The sequence below is a fragment of the Gymnoscopelus microlampas genome, assembly GCF_963454915.1.
Source record: "Gymnoscopelus microlampas genome assembly, chromosome: 14".
NCBI classification, from domain to species: Eukaryota; Metazoa; Chordata; class Actinopteri; order Myctophiformes; family Myctophidae; genus Gymnoscopelus; species Gymnoscopelus microlampas.
In genome coordinates, this window is record NC_139951.1 from 25,133,205 (window position 1) to 25,153,843 (window position 20,639).

The following is a 20,639-nucleotide window of genomic DNA, read 5'->3' on the forward strand; positions in this document are numbered from 1 at the left end:
TGTGTGTGTGTGTGAGTGTATGTGCGGGAGACACGTAGGCATTAGTGCACACTTAAAGCCTGTGAGTGAGCATGTCTGAGCAATCGTGGCACACGGTCTCACTTTTTGTGTCTCTCTTACCTGACCCCTGTTGACTGCACGGCCGGGGGGAGGACAGTGGGACACTACTGGGTAGGTGTAATGGCTCATAATGTAAATGTCAAGTGCAACAGCCCTGGACCTGAGCCCAGCACCATTAGAGTAAGCACAGGGTTTATAAGGGCTATCAGCAGCAACACTGCGCACACTGTGGGAGGTGATGCCGTTAGGAGGTGGACAGAGGAAAGAGTCAAGGATGAGAAAGCTGGCAGGAATGCTGTGCTGAAAGCTATGTAAGTTGAAAGGGGGATAGGCAGGCAGAGAGGAGAAGATCCCCAAAGCAAGGACTAAGAGGATTTAATTTAATCTAAGCTAGAAGGAAAAATGAAATCTATTAGCCTATATTTGTCCTAATTATCACATGGTACTGTTAACATATTCACTGCATTTTGAGATGTAATTTTTTACATTCTATATATCAATTGTAACGTATAGTTCGCATAACTCTTGACTGCACTGTTGAGAGGAAGGACGGTATTGCAGAGGCTCATAGCCCTGGGGGTCTGGAGCTATGCCTAGGTTATTCTATTTGTAGTTCATATACACTTTTATGTTCCTGAATTGTTGCCAGTTTGCAAATTTCCCAAGACCATTTCAATACCACACTCCCCTCTCTCTCTTGTGCTCTCGTGGCTGGTGAAATATGGGCAGGCATATTACACCCCCCCACACACACACACACACACACACACACACACACACACAAAAGTACATTGGCTGCTTTAAAGGGCTTATTTAATGTATTAGAGAAGGGCACACTCTGGGAGCTGTGGAAAATGTTTGAAGAAGCACGGCCTTTTTACATAGTGCCGTTTCTACGACTTCATTATAACAGACGACACAACTGGGCTTTGCAGAAATGGAAGCTGAAGGTGCGTGTGTGTGTGTGTTCGCACACACACGCACGCCTATGTCACAGAGATGTCCTGGGGGCTTTATTCTAAAATAGAAAGCCACCTGGCTCCATTTTCCCCTCTTCCGCTGTTATTGCTGCAGCTCATCACAATATGTTAGCTGCATTATGGGTTGTGACTTGCATCAGGAATTTAATCCTGCGAGTCTCTCGTCTTCGTAGCTCTTGATTTTTATCAGCGCCGTTTCCATGTGAGAGTTTCAAGTATAAAGGAGGGGAAGAATTGTCATTGTGCTGCCAGCCTGAATAACTGAATTACTTATTCTTTGAAGTGCCCTGGTGCGAGGCACGCCCTCTGCTTCAGTAGAGCTGCTTAGCGGCCGGCAGTACAACAACAGCAATTGTACTGGTCAGCTCCCCAGGTGTAAGTGTGTGTGGCAGTTATACCCCCAAGCATTTGCTGCGTAATAACAACGTGAGAGCACCTCACCTAGTTCAGTGCCATGCTCGACATTGACCAGCCACTCCTTTGGGTAGTTGCAGAGGGTGCTAAGATTTTATTTAAGCCAGTCCGAGGAACTAGCCATCTTCATACTGCCACTGTAACCATCAGGTTGTTCTCCATCAGAGAGCAGCTATTTTCATATATTTTTTTCCAAAGTAAACCATTACAGCAGGGGTCTTCAACGTTTTCAGGCCAAGGACCCCCTAACTGAGAGAGAGATGAAGCAGGGACCCCCTACTCTATATTGTATAAAATTGTGTTTCAGATTAAAGGTTATTTTTCACTTAGTCTGCTCTTTTTTCCCTCTACACCTTGCAAAATAGCAGAGCTTGTAGATCTGCTATTTTCGGCTAATGTTCCCCCCTCAGAAAAGGAATTCTAGGGTTCAAGTGGTTAATGTAAAAAAACGAAATCCTATCACACAAAGATTTGGCGGACCCCCTATAGTAGCTCTGAGGACCCCCTATTGAAGACCCCTGCATTACAGATAATATACAGCTGCAGTTTGCCCTGTTGTTAACCTTTGACCCCCACCCCTTTCCCCAGACTTTGACTTCAGTGTGCCAGGCTCCATGAAGCTCCACAACCTCATCTCCAAGCTGAAGAAGTGGATCAAGATCCTGGAAGCCAAGACCAAGCAGCTTCCCAAGTTCTTCCTCATCGAGGAGAAGTGCCGCTTCCTCAGCAACTTCTCGGCTCAGACTGCCGAGGTGGAGATCCCCGGGGAGTTCCTCATGCCCAAGCCCACACACTACTACATCAAGATCGCCAGGTACACAAATACTGTACATGCACTCGGCCAGGCCTTTGGTTCAAGGTTCAACACTGTCAACTATGACATGCTACACAACTGCTAGCAGCATTGTATTTATGACATTTTTGTCCATGACAGTTAAAATAGTGACGCACAGTCATTGGTTACCTATTAATAATATAAAAGTGTCCTGTTATGTTGCCACTAAGTTAGGCTGGAGTCATTTGATTTATGATCTCCTTAGCATCACCCTCAAGCTAAACCGTTGCGGGCAAGATATCTAATAACGTAGTAGATTTGTTTTAAAAGCCTCTAGGGCTGCCACTGTAGCTGGGCATTTAGACTCGTAAGTCTTGTTTCTAGAAGGTTTTACAGAACAAGCATGCTCGGAAACGTACTTGTGCACATGACTTGTGTAAAAACGCACAGTAGCAATGTTGAAAATACAATATACAGTACAGATGTGCCACTTCAAAACTTCACATGTCCTGCCATCGCCAAGACAGTAAATTTTCAGGGGATTCCCAGGGCAATAAGAGGGACAAAGAAGGGCATTTAAAATGCTGAATTATTTTGATGATCACTGCTTTTATGATGCTAATTAATTTGAGCAACTGGTCAAATCACCTTTCGCCTCATAATGAGTCTGACACCTTCTTAAACACACATTCTTTTGTTCTCATGTATATGGATGTCTGTTGAAGGGAAAAACGGGGGTGTGTAGTGACAACTTCTTTTCAGGGGCAAAACAGTGCATTTTAAGGGCAGAAAAGGGAGGAAAAAAATGCATTTTCAGGGGACTTTCAGGGAAAGAACAGTAACGTGTGAAGTTTTGAAGTGGCACATCTGTAACTGAACAGTTACGATATATTGTAACAGATTTCAATTATTCGGAGGACTCCCTCCAAAACGAGATGATGCGTCTCAAGGGGTTTATCCTCCAATAAAATGTTGAAATAAAAATGTAATCCTAAAATTGTAGTTATTGGATGATGATGATGAATATTATAAGATTAGTTATTGGTTATTATTAACAATAAGGCACAGTATCTAATGAGTCTCTGGAGATGTAATGCCTTCAGCTGGTAATTGACCCCCCTTCCCTTCCCTTCTCTCTCTCACGCTCTCTCTTTTTCTCTTTTTCTTACCAGGTTCATGCCCAGGGTGGAGATCGTCCAGAAGCACAACACGGCGGCGCGGCGCCTCTACATCCGCGGCCACAACGGCAAGATCTACCCTTACCTGGTGATGAACGACGCCTGCCTGACGGAGTCGCGGCGCGAGGAGAGGGTCCTGCAGCTACTGAGACTCCTCAACCCCTGTCTGGAGAAGAGGAAAGAGACCACAAAGAGACACCTGTTCTTTACAGGTAACTATACCCCTGGAAAAAAACTGTGGGGGGGGGGGTGGGGGGGGGGGACGTGGCCGGGTGATTGGTTTGATCGTCTCTCTCCGTCTGTCTCTTTGTCAATAGGCTCTATGCACAGCAGCCATATTAGGAATGAATTGAGCCCCTTCCTTTCTTCCTTCACAGGTGTTACCAATGATACTAATTAAGGCTTTGTTCCAGTTAGTGTGGCATAGTGGTTGTCTTATTTTCAAGGACGTAACTCTGAGAGTGTACAAATGGAACCAAATGGACCCATTTGGTTCCATTTGTAGTTACACACCCACCATAAGGGGCCATTTGGGAAACAAAATGGAGTATTTCTAGTGAGCCAACATGCATTAGTATCATTGGTAACACCTGTGAAGGAAGTAAGAAGAGGCCCAATTTCTTTCCAATATGGCTGCTGTGCATAGAGCCTATTGTTTTTGCTCCTCTCTCTCTGTCTCTCTCTCTCTCTGTGTCCTTTTTATAAGAGTGTCTGTATCCCAGCAATTTTGTGTGTCCTTGTGTCCGTCCATCCGTGTGTGTCTTAATCTCGCAAACCACTACTCCAGTCTGTGCCAAATTTCTTGTGCTCGCTGCCAGGAAGTAAATCCCCAAATATGTTTTCAGTTTTGTTTGTGTGTGTGAATTCTTTTTTTTTTCAATCTAACAATAATCTCAGATCTACCATCCAGCCGTCCCTCTGTTTTGGCAAGTCTTCTGTCGTCAGCATGACGGCAGAGATCCACAGGGGAGCCACGCCGTTATTAGAGCCTGTCTTGTTTTTTCAGATGTTTTTACTCTTTCTTTCTTTGTTTTTTCCATCTGTCTTCCCTCTCTCTCTCTCTGTTCCTTTCTCATTTCACACGTTCTCATCTGTGCCTCGTGTGTTTGCCCAGGGCTCTGTATCCTTGGAGATGAAAAGGTGACTCACGGTGTGACCTCCTCATGTCGTTGTGTACCGAGAGCAATTGTCGCTCGCCTCGCCCCGCATTGTTCTTCTCAAAATGTTCCCTCTCTCTCACATACAATTTCTTTTTATCTTTCAAGTACCTCTTCCCAATTTCCTCCCCTGCCCCCCCCACCCCAGAGGTTTGCCTCCAACCCAGATGTTTGCCCACTCCCTCTTTTTTACTCTCTTCCCTGCCCTTGATTGCTTTGTTTTAGAGGAAATATGGATGGGGAATTCAGCTGGTCCCGTCCGACCCATTTCCTCCCCCTCCCGACTGTAAGGTCTGGTGTGGATGGAGGATCCTCTGGGTGCCCGGCGTTATGTAAATGTTTAGACTGTTTTGATTGCACGTCCCAAGTGGTCGTGTCTCGCCGGGGTGGGTTTGCCCCCCCCCCACCCCTCACCCCCCTTTTGACCTCCCGGGGGGCCTTGGTTGCTGAATGATAGTACCTCATTATTGTAGCTATTTCACAACTCCACAACCTCGCTCACCCCTCTAGAGTATACTTTGGTTGTAGGTTTATGACGTGCGGTCGACTGTGTGGTAACATCAGACTTTTGGCGAGTGTAGGCCACTGTTTACTCTGCTAATGTCACAGAGTTGCTTGGTTGGTTGTTTATTTTTCACCTTTCTCCAACCCCATCCTTCCTTCTGTCCATCCTGCCCCCTGTCTCCCCCCACCCCCTCTCTCTCTCTCTCGCCTCTCTCCAACCTATTTTGTCTCTTCTCTTCGTCCCTCTAACCTCCACTCGAGAAAAATAACTATCCAGCAGGCATTTTGTACTCTTCCAAACTTACCTTGTTGCCTCTAAATCTGTACAGCGTAGCGTTAGTGGTGGCCATTTCTGCTTGGGTAAGAGGAAGTCCGTGAGTAGAATAGAGCAGAGTTAACTACTTGAGCCCTGTATAATGTACTTAGTCGAATGAAAAATGGTGAAATTAGCCGATTTATAATCTCACAATCCATCGCATTGTAAGAAGTTGTGATGGAGGGGAAAGGAACTGGTTGGAATAACGTGTTCCTTCCACACGCTACGTCTAACCAGGGAACCCCTGTCGGGTGATAAGAAGCGGCTTGCTAGCTCTCATGCATTGAAGGAGGAATGAGCTCGGCTCTCCCTAGCCTGGCAGAGGGAGTGTAGCGCCCATGATTACAGGCAATTGGCACTGGGTGGAAAAAAATGGGTTACAAAATCAAGGGATCAAAATTAAGAAAAAAAGTTGAGCTCGAAGATGTGCTATTTTGTCTTTTATTTGTTTTGAATGTTCAGCTATAATGTCCAACGTTGGGATCCCAGGGTTAAGGTGTTTTATTCCATTTTTGAAAAAGATGGAATAGAGAGAAAAAGTAATAAAGCCAGTGTTGAGGTCATGGGTCACATCAGTGCAAAAAAAAAGAAAAGGCATGTATTTATGGTCAATGTAATGAATTTTATATGAAGTGACCCAACCTCCACCAAATGACTGGTTCTCCCTCTGTCCATCTGTATTTAGGTCACCCGTGCTATAATGTCCCTGTTGGTAATTGGAGGTAACATGGTAATTGTCTTTTCCAGTGCCGCGGGTGGTGGCCGTGTCCCCGCAGATGAGGCTGGTGGAGGATAACCCCTCCTCTCTGTCCCTGGTGGAGATCTACAAGCAGCGGTGTGCCAAGAAGGGCATCGAACACGACAACCCCATCTCGCGCTACTACGACCGCCTGGCCACGGTGCAGGCCAGAGGCACGCAGGCCAGCCATCAGGTACATACAAATACACTTTCACCTAGCATCACACGAGCACCTTTCAAGGGATCTTCCTGTCCCTTGAAACTAGAGGTTGAATGATTAATCCTTCTGACAAAAAGTAGACCAAATATTTTTACGTTTAGTGTTATATCATGTTAAAAATAAACAAAAAAATATTTGCGCTATTTACATGTTTACCAAAATGTGAGTGCTTGTCTTTTTTCATATTATAAGTTGTATGTCTGTTTTCGACTGTTGGGTGAACATTAAGCAATTTCAAGATGTCTGTTAAGATAAGATGAGCATTTATCATATCAATTATTATTATTTAAAATGCATATTTCTCAATTTCTTTGTCAAGAGTGAGAAATCACAAGAACAAAAACACGAACTATCCTCAAATTAAAGCAAACAAAGGGAGGCGGTGGGTGTCCTTTCGTTTTTTGTTTAGGTTTGAGTCTACACATTTGGAATATAAAGGCAGCCTTGGTTGTGAATATAAGTTGTTATTGTTATAAGAAAATGTGCATTTTGACATTGTATTATTTGTATTGTACCTGTTCATTTTGTGTGTGTGTCTGTTTGTTTTTGGAGAAAAAAAGGAAGCAATCCATTATGCTTGAACGGAAAATGTAAATTTGTATCCTGTGCTTCACAATAAAAAAGCAAACAAGAATACAAACAACACATATACTAATACAACAGCCATCACACAACCATCCTGGATAAACCTATTTCTGCTTAATGAAAATAAGCAATTATTGATTGTGTTGTTTCCAATTTTCAGTGGTTGAATAAATAATTGGAAAAAACCCTCCCTCCCTCCCTTCCTCCCTCCCAGGTCCTTCGGGACATCCTGAAGGAGGTGCAGGGAAACATGGTGCCTCGGAGCATGTTGAAGGAGTGGGCCCTCCACACCTTCCCCAACGCCACCGACTACTGGACCTTCAGGAAGATGTTCACCATCCAGCTGGCCCTGATCGGCCTGGCCGAGTTCATGCTGCACCTCAACAGGCTCAACCCAGAGATGCTGCAGATAGCACAGGTGCGTACACACGCACGCACGTACGTACGTGCACACACGCACGTCCACGTCCACCCACACACACACACACACACACACAGATAATTATTTGAATCATAGTCAAGGTTCATAGATTTAACCTGGAGCATAAGGACAAGTCTTTGATCCTTAGTTGATGGAAACACGCTGAGCCCTGAGGTACTGCAGATGGCACAGTTTTGTCTGTGTGTGTGTGTGTGGGGACATGTCTAGGACAGCCACCAGCTGTGTCCTACGTGGACCACAAAGAGGTTAGGAGAGTTGTCCTACCTGGCAGGCGATATGGATGGTAGAACTGTACCTGGTGTGTGTGTGTGTGTGTGTGTGTGTTTGTGTATGCACACACACACATTCACAGACAAGGCTTGCGTGATTAACGTTACATAGACGAGCCAGAACAGAATTCTATTTACTTAGGTGCTCTATTTACTGAATTTAACCTGAATATTCAACATCTCAAACTACTTTCCACTTCAGCGAAACTACATTAACTCGAATTCTGATCATTTTGGAAGCAAAAAGAATCACTGTATAGTGCATGCACACACGCACACACAACACACTCTCACAGACTTTTGCACGCGCACCCTTATTTGACTCTCGGTCAAGGGCGAGTGTGATCTATGTCACAGGGGCTAATTCAATCTGTATACCACCTCATAGATGCATTAAGAGATCACAGTTACCCCTCTCCATATCTGGCCATATGAATTACCATCCTCCCCTGTGACATTCACAGTGGGCCTATCAGTCAGCCAGCCGCTGTCAAATGAGAAGGATGTTTTGACAGCCCCTTATATTCAGGCCCCTGTGCTCTACAGCTATCAAAAACGTTTCAATTTGAAGAGGCTGCGGGCACGTGTGTAAAAAGAGGGGCAAGAGAGAGATGGGGGGGGGTCTGTTTGCCCTATTCCCCGTGTGTGTGAGAGAGAGGGACAAAACGGAGTGTCTGTTACTTTTACAGCATTCGTGCGTGTGTGTCCGTGTGTCCGTGTGTCCATCCATGTGTGTGCAGACAGCTTTCTCCAAGTCATTATTAAAGATGATTGTGTCGGTCGGCCACCCCTCCCCTCTGATCCTAATCGGCCTTTGCTGACAGGCGTTCCTCTGGGCAGCTAAGCGGCAGCATTAAGCCCCCTCTCTGCCTGTTCCACTCCGCAGATCCCATTAGACACACAAGGATTATAGTACGGAGAATGTACACACACACACACACACACACACACACACACACACACACACACACACACACACACACACACACACACACACACACACACACACACACACACACATACTCTCTCTCTAAAGTACATGCAGAGGGTGTACAAGGACAGGACACCGGCATAAACTATAACATGGTGCTCCTCCACCAGACCAAAATGGACATACTATAGGTGGTTTTGTGAGGTTTTTACAGGTGGGGCCCTGTGTGCAGACCTTATTGATGCTCACCTTAATAATTATAGTGATTGATTCTTTCTATACTTGTCTTTTCCTTCATAGAGATTGAGCACCTTGGGTGCAGGCAGGCTGGCACTCACTTGTTGGCTCTTACTGTAGATCAAAAATGTATTTTGGGTGTTTTACTTGGTAATCTTTTTTTTTTTTTTACTTGGTAGCACTGGCAAACATGTCAGAACACCCACCAAAATGTAAGGAGCACCAATTTATAATTTTTATTATTGATTGGTGTACGCATGGTAGGCCACCACTGCTTATGCCTTTCGCCATATCAGAGACCATACAGAGTACGTACAGCTCACAAGGCACATACTGAGTGTACTAGCGTACAGTATGTGAAAAAAAGATTGAGGTTGCACAGATACAATTTGGCAACCAAAATGGTCACATTTCGACCCCTGCCGTACAAGAGACAAAGAATGGAGTGGAGAGCAAGGTTATTATAATTAACAAAAACTAATGAAACAACAAAAACTAAAATAAAAAAAATATATAAAAAAAAAAAAACTAGAAAAAAAGAGAAGAAACTATAACTAACTAAGTTAGTTTTGTAAACACACAATACAGTTTCAAACTAACTGAAATGATGACAAAATGCCCTTAGTTTTCTATTTGTCAATTTATTTATAAGCTTAATCTGTAACTGAATATTTTCTTTTAAATGCTACTGTATCTGTTTTTATTACACAATACCTTACTCTGGCCCTTTTCAATCTGGCATCTGACTTATTTGTTTATTTGGTGCAGGATTGAAAAGGGCCAAAAGTATTACTAAAACTAAAACTAATAAAAGCTAACTAAAACTATTAGCATTATCAAAAATAAATAAAAACTAATAAAAACAATTCACACTAACTGAATTAGAAAAAAAAAATCTAAACGAACTAAAAGTCAACTAAAATGAAAAATCCCAAACTATTATAATCTTGGTGGAGAGGTAGTGAGGGAACGGTGAATAGAGAGAGGAAGGGGATGAATGGAAGAAGAGAGAATGGAGAGAGGAAGGGGATGAATGGAAGAAGAGAGAAAGGGTGAGAAGGAGAGAGGGAGAGCATACAGTAGGAGGAGACATCGGGGCCCAGAGAAGCAGCTGATAGAGAGGAGGGAGGGAGGTTTAAGACGGTGAGAGAGGAGAGAGGAGAAGAGAAGGGGTCCTGGGCCTGGAGAAGAAAATTACTGCGAGAGACAGAAGGGAGAGAGAGAGAGAGAGAGATGGAATGAAATGCACCGCTATAAAGCTGTCAGACCCACTCACCTTTTCATATGAGAGGAGCTTATCTCCCTGGAATGGCTGCTCGTGCACGGGCCCTATTGCACATAAACGCAGGCGTAAAGATGAAACTGGGGCTGTATATACTTAACTCACTGGGGACAGAGAGCCTAGAGGAGAGATGAGAGCCGAGAAAGAGGTGTGAGTGGCGGATTAGAGATGTCCCGCTGACGGTCAGACGTTTTACTGCATCTGGGGCAACCTGGATCGATACCGGTGGCCATTTTGTAGTTGTTGTTCTGCTGTTGTGGAGACTTAATCATTTTCGGGTATATGACTAATACAGCCCAACAGAGGACAATGGGGAATGGAATTTAAAGGAATGTTTGTTGGGATTTTGATAACATTTATTGTTTTGTTGGTGGTTGAAATGTTATTTAAACATCAGTATTTTCAAAGTACTTACAAATTCCCAATTCAATGTTTAAGTTTAAAGTGGCTGTAAATAATAATATAAGTAATATGTATTCTGAAGTTAATCACATCAGAGAATAATGTGTTATTAACCCTTTTGGACCTGAGGCCGATTCTAAAAACACCTTCTAAATCCTGACCTAAGTTTTATGAAAAACTTCAAATATTTATTCAAATGTACGTTGCTATATACTGTACATAGCAATAATAACCCAAAAAGACTTCCCGGATTGAAAGGTATAGTTACGTATAGGGGTTCCCGGGCTAAATGGGTTAACCAACCAGCCAAATTTGAATGATAATATTAATTGCCAAGTTTCCATAATTTGCAAGTGGCCTTACTCCACAATTCAGGAAAATATAGTTACCAGAATTTGTACATGTTTTCAGCCAGGACTATTTAACATGTATAAAGTGTTTAAAAACAAATACAGGGTGTTTTAAGTCGCAAGTTTCCATTTTAAATTTAATTAATAATGGTAGTATTTGGCAATATTTCATCCTTTTAGACTGCCTTTAGAACAACCTTTGTTAAACAATGACTTAACTTAGTAGTCATGCTAAATTGATAGATGATGGACGAAACACACAATAAAATAAATAATAGCATTATATTCATACCGCTCTCTCTCTTCTCTCCAGGACACTGGCAAGTTGAACGTCTCCTACTTCCGCTTTGACATCAACGACGCCACAGGAGACCTGGACGCCAACAGGCCGGTCCCGTTCCGCCTGACGCCCAACATCTCGGAGTTCCTGACCACCATCGGCGTCTCGGGCCCGCTGACCGCCTCCATGATTGCCGTGGCGCGTTGCTTCGCACAACCCAACTTCAAGGTCAGTTCATCTGCAGAGAGTTCTTGTGCTTAATATGGAAAGCTGCCACAGCAGGGCCACTTAAAAGCCAGAAATGTCCTACGGCACTGGCTCAGGAGGTAGAGTGGCCGGCGTCTTGGAATCGGAAGGTTCCTGGTTCGATCCCCTGGATCCTCCTGAGTTCCTCTCTTAAGTGTCCTTTAGCAAGACACTTAATCCCTGTCTTCTCCTGATGACAGGTTGGTGGTGCCTTGCATGGTTGCGTCCGCCATCGGTGTGTGAATGTTTGTGAATGAAATGCACATTGTAAAGCACTTTGGATGAAGGCGCCATATAAATGCACTATTTCACAAAATAAATCAATTGCACCATTTATTAGTCTTATTGAGATAAAGGGTTGAAACCCCATATTTTGTGCTTACTTTTCTGATTCTGCTGCGTTTTAGCAAATTCCTGTGAGATGGTAAAGAGATGACATTTTCACCAATGATTGGAAGTTGTGTGCATTATTTGCACAACAAATATGACCCCAATTATTATAGGTCATTTAACTTAGAAATGACATAAATCCATGAGTGAATCACCATGAGTCCACTGTATACAAATATATACAGTTTCTTGAACTGATGTACAGCTATATATATCTTACATATCTACATATATCTTATTGAGTTTTGACGATATTAACCAATGAATTCAAAATGGCATGGCTCAGCACATAAATAGACCAGAGTCAACAACTGTTGGGCCAGTCATCACAAACCTTGCAGGATAAATCCCAAATCCTTCACTAGGGGGTGCAGTGTTTCATAATAAAAAAATTGAACCATTTGTGTAAATTGTTTAAAATAAACCAATACACAACACATGCATGGGCCTGGTGCAAATTCGGCTATAAAAGCTTCTTTTAAATGTGACTTTAAAATATGCACTCTTGAACCATGTGCTACCTACACAGGCACCGCAAGTGAGTCTAAAACAGCGACAGTTTCATCAGTTTTGAAGTATTTTGTAAAGAACTGCAAATGAGCCGCGTTAATGTTGGTGTTTGTGGGGTTGTGTTTACAGTAACAAAATGTGAGGTCCAGTCCGTCTTGCATGGGAACAAACACACACCACTGCCTTCTCTGAATATTTAATTGGAGTATTCCAACGAGGAGCTCTCTCTGTGTTAGTACTTGGCGTGACTGAAATGTTTGGCTTTTGCACTGTAAACTTCTCCAAACCCGTTGTTTTGGTGTTCAACCATACAGAGGTAAACCCTGGAGAGGAAGCTCACTTAGGAAACAGCTAAACAAAAACAAACACAATCAATATGTGAGCCGTGGGAGGGTTTTGCTTGTGTATCCAAAACGGGGCCATAATCACAGGCCTGTGGCGTCTATGTATAGGCCTCCCCTGTACTTTGAGATGGAGTGATGTGGATGGACCAGGAGGGGGGAGTTGAAAACTCAAATAAAGAAAAGCGTCAGTCCTGTCAGTCTAGCCAGAAACCATATCCCAGGGGCCACCATTTCTTGCGGTGCAGCAAAATGGATGCACGTTGCCAAGGAACTGGATCGCAGAGAGAGGCGCACAAACAAGACAGACATGTATGATTCACACATTCAAATATAGTGAAGCCCGAAACCAAATGAACACTTAAAGCAAAGGGAAGAGGACAGTGTGTATACAGTTAGGTGGTGATTGCTAGTCTAGACGCCCCTTCTTGGTTTAGATGTTGGTATATTTCAGCTCTTTGCCCTTCGTAACGAGCTGCTAACAAGGCTGAGAAAGTTACCATAGGGAGAATTTACACCCCCCGAATTAAAGTTAACAACTTTGCTTAATGTGTATGTTTTAGATTGGCCATAATTTTACACCAAGTGTGAGGTTTTTTATCTACAGCGCTTCAACACCGACGAAACCGCCAATTAAAATGCCAGCCTGCCTCTCCTCCTCGCTTTCCTGACTTCTCTCTCCCCTTCGTCTCTCCCCGTGTAGGTGGACGGCATCCTGAAGGCGGTGCTCCGCGACGAGATCATCGCCTGGCACAAGAAGACCCAGGAGGACACGTCCATGCCGCTGTCCCCGGCCGGCCAGCCGGAGAACATGGACTCCCAGCAGCTCGTCTCGCTCGTCCAGAAGGCCGTCACGGCCATCATGACCCGCCTCCACAACCTGGCCCAGTTCGAGGGCGGCGAGAGCAAAGTGAACACGCTGGTGGCCGCGGCCAACAGCCTGGACAACCTGTGTCGCATGGACCCCGCCTGGCATCCCTGGCTGTGAGAAGAACCAACCAACGGAATGGGACAAAGGGAGAGAAAGAGACATTAGATTTTCTCGATTTTTCCAAAATAGCAGATCTACAAGCTCGTAGCGCGGCACTCGGTGCCGCGCTACGAGCTTGTAGATCTGCTGTTTTTGAATAGCCAGAGAAAGAGACATTAGATTAGATCTGCCCACGGGAAAGATAACGACGGCACGTCTTGCACTATTCCAGCCTGAACAACACACAGAGAGAAAACCCCAGAACGCAGAGTGAAGAAATGATGAGCATAAGACCTCGAAAGTAGAGTGCAAAAGAAATTGCCTGAGAAGGGACGCTATGCAAATAGTGTGTGAACTCAAAGGTGAGGCGAAACAAATGTGCCTCACTGCGGCCGGTTGCCAGCTCCGTGGTTGAATAGCGCTCCCTAATGTCACATCATGCTCTGATCTCCACACACAGTACAGTTTGGACTGACCATGACATTCCTCCAGGTTGTCATCATCAAACTCAACTTATATACAGTATAGTACATATAGTATGTATATACTGTAGATAGACGGTAGCTTCTTGTCATTTATACACACACACACACACACACACACACACACACACGTATAAATGACAGGAAGCTACTTCCCCCTCCATGATGTCCCACCAGTTCCATATGAGCCGCATTCACTTCTCACTCTGTTTAACCCTTTAAGACCGGGAACGCAGCATCTGTGTGTCATTTTTACATGTCTTTGGGCTATTCAAAAATAGCAGATATACAAGCTCATAGCGCGGCACCGAGTGCCGCGCTATGAGCTTGTAGATCTGCTATTTTTTTTTAAATCATGAAAAGTTGTGCAAATATTTGATTTTTTTTATTTTTTATTTGGCAGACATTTGTAACTCAAATCTTTGCTTCTGGGGGTTCCTGGAACTAAATATTTTACAAATGTTTGCTTAAAAAAATATACAATCCAAGACTTTGCCACGAATTTTCACGATTTTTCAAAAAATAGCAGATCTACAAGCTCGAGTGCGGCGCTATGAGCTTGTAGATCTGCTATTTTTGAATAGCCCAAAGAGAGACCGTTCCCGGTCTTAAAGGGTTAACGTGTGACATGGTTGTCATTGCCAACACCATATTTGTATCATCTCCATTTATAGGGAATGTTGCAATGTCGTGCGTGCGAACGCGGCGGTACAGTTCCTATCTGTGCTCTCTCTGTACCGCAAATTGTATTTTCACCCGTTTTACAACAACGGAGCAGTTTAAGTTGATGTTTGAAAAATGTTCCCGTTAATTGGTTATTGACCATCGATCTCTACAGAAGTTTGCTCCTGCTTATAAGAGCTTACAATACGTTTTTCTTTTTTTTTCTCAGAGGTTTATCAAAGGATTTCTCAGAAACTTTTCGTAATTTTTCTTGGGATTGATTTTTTTGTATTTAAAAAGTGAATATTATTATTTAGCTGACCTTTTTTGTATCATCATCCCCCTAAAGAATGTAGAATAATGTCCTGTGAATATCAGATAATGCTGTATGATTATTTTTTCTATCCACTGCCTGCACTGTGTTGGACAGGAACTTGCTCTCAAACCCATTTTTACGTTGGAATTTTTTCTTCGCACATCTTAGTGCCCAAAGGTTTGATTTAAAGGTTGTTGATGTTATTGTTTTGCTTTGTTTTTGTCTTTTATTAAGACTTGCAAAAAAAAGTGAGACTTCAGGGTTGATGCAGGCGAGTGACACTGTAATAAGCTGTATGTATACTTAGGCAGATATGACTTGACTTCCCTGAGCCATTTTTGTACGCATTTTCCTCCATTTTTGTAAAGGTACAGTGTTTTTTTGCCAACCACAGGATTGTTACCTCTTGCCTTGTAAATATGCATTTTGTTTTATAGTAAAAAATGATCTTTTTATGAGAGTTCCAAGAATGCCCTGCTCATGTGTTTGTTTGTTTTTTGTTGAAAATGTTTTTTTTTTGTAGTTTTAGGCCAATTCCCACCTGTAGTGCCTGCCACTGCTGACCCCTACTGTTCGTTCTTGGGGAGGGTGTAAACAACCACTTGTGTCCTCCAATAGACACAATGTTACCAGCCACTTCTTTTCACCTGACAGTGCAGATGAACACGCTATTCTTCTTGTTTTTTGCCCCCCTGCTGTACAGGCACCTTGACCAACTTGTAGGATTCGCTAGTCCAGTGACAGAGATCCCCCTCCTCTCCAATCGGCTTTCCCACAATAGACACAATGTCGCCAGCCACTTCTTTTCACCTGACAGTGCAGTTTCACCAGGAGGACATAACCAGTGGTGGAAAAAGTACTCAAATGTTTTACTTAAGTAAAAGTATCAATACTGCAATTTAGAAGTACTGTTACAGGTAAAAGTGCAACATTATTAGTATCAAAATGTACTTAAAGTACCGAAAGTAAAAGTACAAAAATGTTTGAAAATAGCAGATCTTCAAGCTCACAACGCGTCGCGATGCGACGTGTTGTGAGCTTGTAGATCGGCTATTTTCAAATAGCCTAGGTATAAAATAGGGCTAAAGTGGTAAATGTATGTTTTATAATATAATAATGTATATCTTCAAAGTAACTAAAGTTTTCAAATAATTGTAGTGGTAAAAAGAAAAGTACAATTTGCCTCTGAGATGTAGTGGAGTAGAAGTATAGACAATTGGAAATACTCCAGTAAAGTAGAAGTACCTCAAAATTGTACTTAAGTACAGTACTTGAGTAAATGTACTTAGTTACTTTACACCACTGGACGTAACACGTGCAGATGAACACGCTATTCTTCTTGTTTTTTCCCCCCCTTGCTGTACAGGCACCTTGACCAACCTGTAGGATTCGCTAGTCCAGTGACAGAGATCCCCCTCCTCCCCAATCGGCTTTCCCCTCATGAACATGGTAAGCCATGGAGGATTCATACCCCAGTATCCATGGTGGTGGGTAGGAACTTTATCCCTGCTTAAACCCATTAAGGCCTGAGGTTCCGATTCTACAAAATGTCTTCTAAATCCTAAGTTTTTTGAAAAAACTTTTTCTTGTTATGTCAGTGGTTTTGAAACGTTTTAATGTCAAGGACCCCAAACTGTATATGTATTTGGCTGCGGACCCCATCACAAAACATTTTGTTCCAGGGACCCCCCAGAAGCAAAGATTTGAGTTACAAATGTTCGCTTTAAAAATGTATACATTCAAAGGTTTGCACAAGTTTTCACAAATTTTCAAAAATAGCCAAAGTGTAAAATAATGCTTTTTAGCTCAAATCAAAAAATGACACCGATGCGTTACAGGTCTTAATGGGTTAAACCAAACGCTGCCCAAACCTCATGTTTTTTACTGGTGCAAAGGTACCATTTCTTTGTCACATTGGGTAATTGGTGTTTAATATCTCGTTTAGAATGAAAACTCTTCCCATTATTGATTAATTAGTGTTCAAAATTCATACACCTTTCCCAAAGAAGTGTGATCTAGTGAAGTGAAAGCAGTGTTACTGTTAAGGCACCATGGAGGTGGAATAACACCGAGGTCATTACCTTCCCTCCCCAAGCCTCTCCCTTCTCTCTCTCTCTCTGTAAAAAAAAGCCCTGGGGAGTTGTATGGAAGCCTCCCTCCTCCTGTCGGCTTGATTAATGTGCGTCAGTACATCTCGGAGTGGCCGGGCCATCGGTGACTTACACACACTGTCAGCCGGCCGCCCACCCTCATAAACAAAGGTTATATCATTGTTCACCTCTCGGCAGATTGAACACACACAGCATCCCCCACTCTCTTTTCCTCCTTAATGCATTTATGCATACTCCTTTCTCCTTCTCTCTCTCTCTCTAATACACAGCTCTCCTCACTTACTTTGGATGTATTTACACTCTGCCCAACCACGCGCGCACACACACACACACACACACACACACACACACACACACAAATCTACTCCCTTTCTTAATGGATTTGCACTATTTTTTTACCTCGCTGTCTTCCTTATCCAAACAGATGAATAGGGCATACAAATTGCCCTGTTAGATATATACACTGGTTCACAAGTTTGGCTGGTAGAGAAGGAACACTTAAGGCAAAGATTCAGTAGGGTGTGTAGTGATGATTGTCCCCCAGATCAGTCCATGTTACAAATACGATTATTGTTTTATTGTATTATAAAAAAGTATGGTTATTGAACTGCAAGGGTTTTCTTGGTGGAAACTGTGAGGCAACTGAAAGACAAAGGGCCTGATTCACTAAGCCTGGGTACGCTACGCACAGATTTTATACTGTATGCACAAATACGAACAGTCTGATCCAACGTCCAACTATTAATGCGTAGCTGATATTAGAATGCCTTATTCTTCAGGCAAAATCGATTACAATAATGCCAAACCTCAAATAAAATGTTAATACGCCTAACATTTGTCATAACATATAAAAGAAAAAACATGTCTGGGCGTATCGGCAAACCGATTTTCAAGTCTACAAGTCTTACCGTCTGATGAAGATGCAGTCTGGATGAAATCTGTCCATTCCCAAGTCCCGATGTATGATAAGATATGCTTTCCCTCTGTGTGGAGTTTGCATGTTCTCCCCGTGTCTCCTAGGGTAGTTAATACCGTCACAAAAACATGCAGTAATCCTGGTCGCTATAGCGCCTCCCCCATGACAGCCAGGGCGCCTGATGGAGGGGAAAGGAACTGCTCCTTCCACGCGCTACGTCCAACCGGGGAAACTCCCCCCTGTCGGGTGACAAGAAGCTCAGTTGGCTCTCATGCATTGAAGGAGGCATGAGATGGGCTCTGGGCTCCCTAGGCTGGCGGGGGGAGTGTAGCACCCAGGATCACTTAGATAATTGGCACCGGGTGAAAAAGGGTTACAAAAATCGTGGGATAAAAAGAAATGCTTTCAGCTCAGTGATCAATATAAAGCAATCCATAATCTGTCGGGTAGCGCGATCGGCATTGGATTCTAGTGTCATCTTCTTTTTCTTCTCTACCTCAGCAAAGTTGAGCAATTCTTCAGTAGAATAGGCTTATATAATATCCTGCCATGTTTTATATTAGCCTATTATTTTGTCCTGTGATGTGAAACTTTTTTCTTTTCATTTACACATGAGCAATATTTCATTCACGTTCTGTGGAGCCAGCGTGCGAGGCACTCGCTTGCAAAACACACTGATCTACGTTGGATGTTTCCAGTTGCCTTTTATATGGCGTTGAATCGGGCGTGGAACAATGCAAATGAGGCACACAGGAAAGCGCTTTTCATTTACAAACGGGTTGGATTAATCATTGATGCACCTGTGATCCACACAAATCAAGGCTCTACACCCCCTTTCATGAATCGATTCAGATTTTACTTTGAAAAAATACTCAAAATGTACACAGAGCTAGGTCAATGAGGCCCATTGCTTCTTTGAATGTGCTTGATTTGGACTTACATATTAAAACCTTTTTTCAAACCACCATATCAATATTTTGCTCTTCAAGTCCCTTTGTGTATTGAAGCGCCTCATGCTCACAGTGTTCACTGTATCCCTCTGTAATTTCTAAAGGTTGATTTGTCATTCGCTCACTTCTGAAACGAAACTGATAATTTCCCCCCAGTCAAAGATGGGCGGGGGGATGGGGGTAACTTGACTAAACTGCGTAGTCCCAGCCACCCTCATTACCTTGCACTTAAAGACCTCTTTGGTATCCATGTTGTGTATAGGCCAACACATTAGAGATTTCATTTCAGCTTCGCGTTGAAAGAAGATCAGACATGTGTGCACACACACACACACACACACACACACACACACACACACACACACACACACACACACACACACACACACACACACTGAGGTCGTTTCTGTTCACAGTCCCCAGTAGTAAAGGGCATCCATTTCACGCCTCAGGTGTCGGCACAGGTTTGAGATGAAATAGATGAAATATGTGATATAAATAGGTGAAATGTGTAATCTCTTCATGAAGGAAAGGGAAAAAATTGTTCATGCTCTGCCAATCTTTTCTTTCTCTCCGACTCTACTGTCTTAATTGTAGAGATCCTCGTATCCTGCCTGCTGAAGAGTCATGTTGGACTTAAAGCCTGATTTACACTTCGGCACACGGCCTCGTCGCTTGCCCGGTAAATCCGTTACTTTTCGATGTATGGCGTGCAATAACTTAAAGCTTTAGTCCAGAGCTCTGCGTTGCATCACACAGTATCAGAGGAGAGAGAAGGCAATATCTGCAGCCAGCAGCTCCCCTCTCCTCTCCTCTCCTATCACTCCCTCCACCTCTTCCTCTCTCCTCTCTCTCTCCCCCGCCTCTCTGTCTCCATCTGATGTGAGAGGAGTGGAGGTGATTGATGTGTCCCAGTGGGAGTGGCAGCCCTGGCAGGTGTTAGAGCTGTAGGATCATCCGCTCTCGCTTGCAGAGAGCTTCCTTGCATCTCTACACACACACACACACACACACACACACACACACCACTAAAAAGGCTGCATGGAACGGCTTCCTGGCAAGGGCCAAGAAGAGGATGATGAAAACCTTCATCCTTCTCCCATGATCTCATCTTCTCTCCGCAGAGGTTTGGGAAAGGAGGGTGGGGTGGGGGTGCAGAGAAGGGCTTGGGAAAGGACAGCAGAGGAGAGGTTTGTTTTGTTTGCGATCTGCCCGTCCGATTGGGTTTAACACATTCGCTGCCAGAGTTTTATTAAAACAGATTACGTTGAGTGTCAGAGATCTCACCGTTTGTAACGCTGCGCTGTTTAGAGCTGCAGACTCCACGGCGAGCACCCGCATGTAAACAATGCATGCGTGCACGACGATGGATGGTCCTGGCTAACGCCTGGAACAATAACAACTCTCACGCGAGTCACCATTGCGGAGTGATCGCGCATCGAAAATGACTCGTTTTCCCCACTGTAAAAAAGTTAAGGAGATGCAGAGGTTTTTATCAAGAAGATAGAATGGGAGCGGACGGGAGCCAGGTTTTTTGGCACGGTGATCCATCTGTGACAATAACAACTCTCACGCGAGTCACCATTGCGGAGTGATCGCGCATCGAAAATGACTCGTTTTCCC

At 43.6% G+C, this 20,639-nt stretch overlaps 1 protein-coding gene across 8 annotated transcripts in view; it reads left to right on the forward strand.

Annotated features, from left to right (window-relative positions):
* The window catches only part of trrap (transformation/transcription domain-associated protein), a 145,672-nt gene extending 130,173 nt beyond the window's left edge, over positions 1 to 15,499 (forward strand). For 7 of the 8 annotated variants that reach the window (XM_084078675.1, XM_084078678.1, XM_084078677.1 and 4 more), the window contains 6 exons: positions 2,043 to 2,268; positions 3,402 to 3,619; positions 6,132 to 6,316; positions 7,143 to 7,346; positions 11,155 to 11,349; positions 13,312 to 15,499. In XM_084078675.1, coding sequence (XP_083934801.1) covers positions 2,043 to 2,268; positions 3,402 to 3,619; positions 6,132 to 6,316; positions 7,143 to 7,346; positions 11,155 to 11,349; positions 13,312 to 13,596 — 1,313 coding nt within the window. In that variant the 3' untranslated portion in view covers positions 13,597 to 15,499. The remainder of the gene's footprint in view (positions 1 to 2,042; positions 2,269 to 3,401; positions 3,620 to 6,131; positions 6,317 to 7,142; positions 7,347 to 11,154; positions 11,350 to 13,311) is intronic. The other variant, XR_014602266.1, reaches the window with a different exon arrangement.
* Positions 15,500 to 20,639: the final 5,140 nt, after the last annotated feature.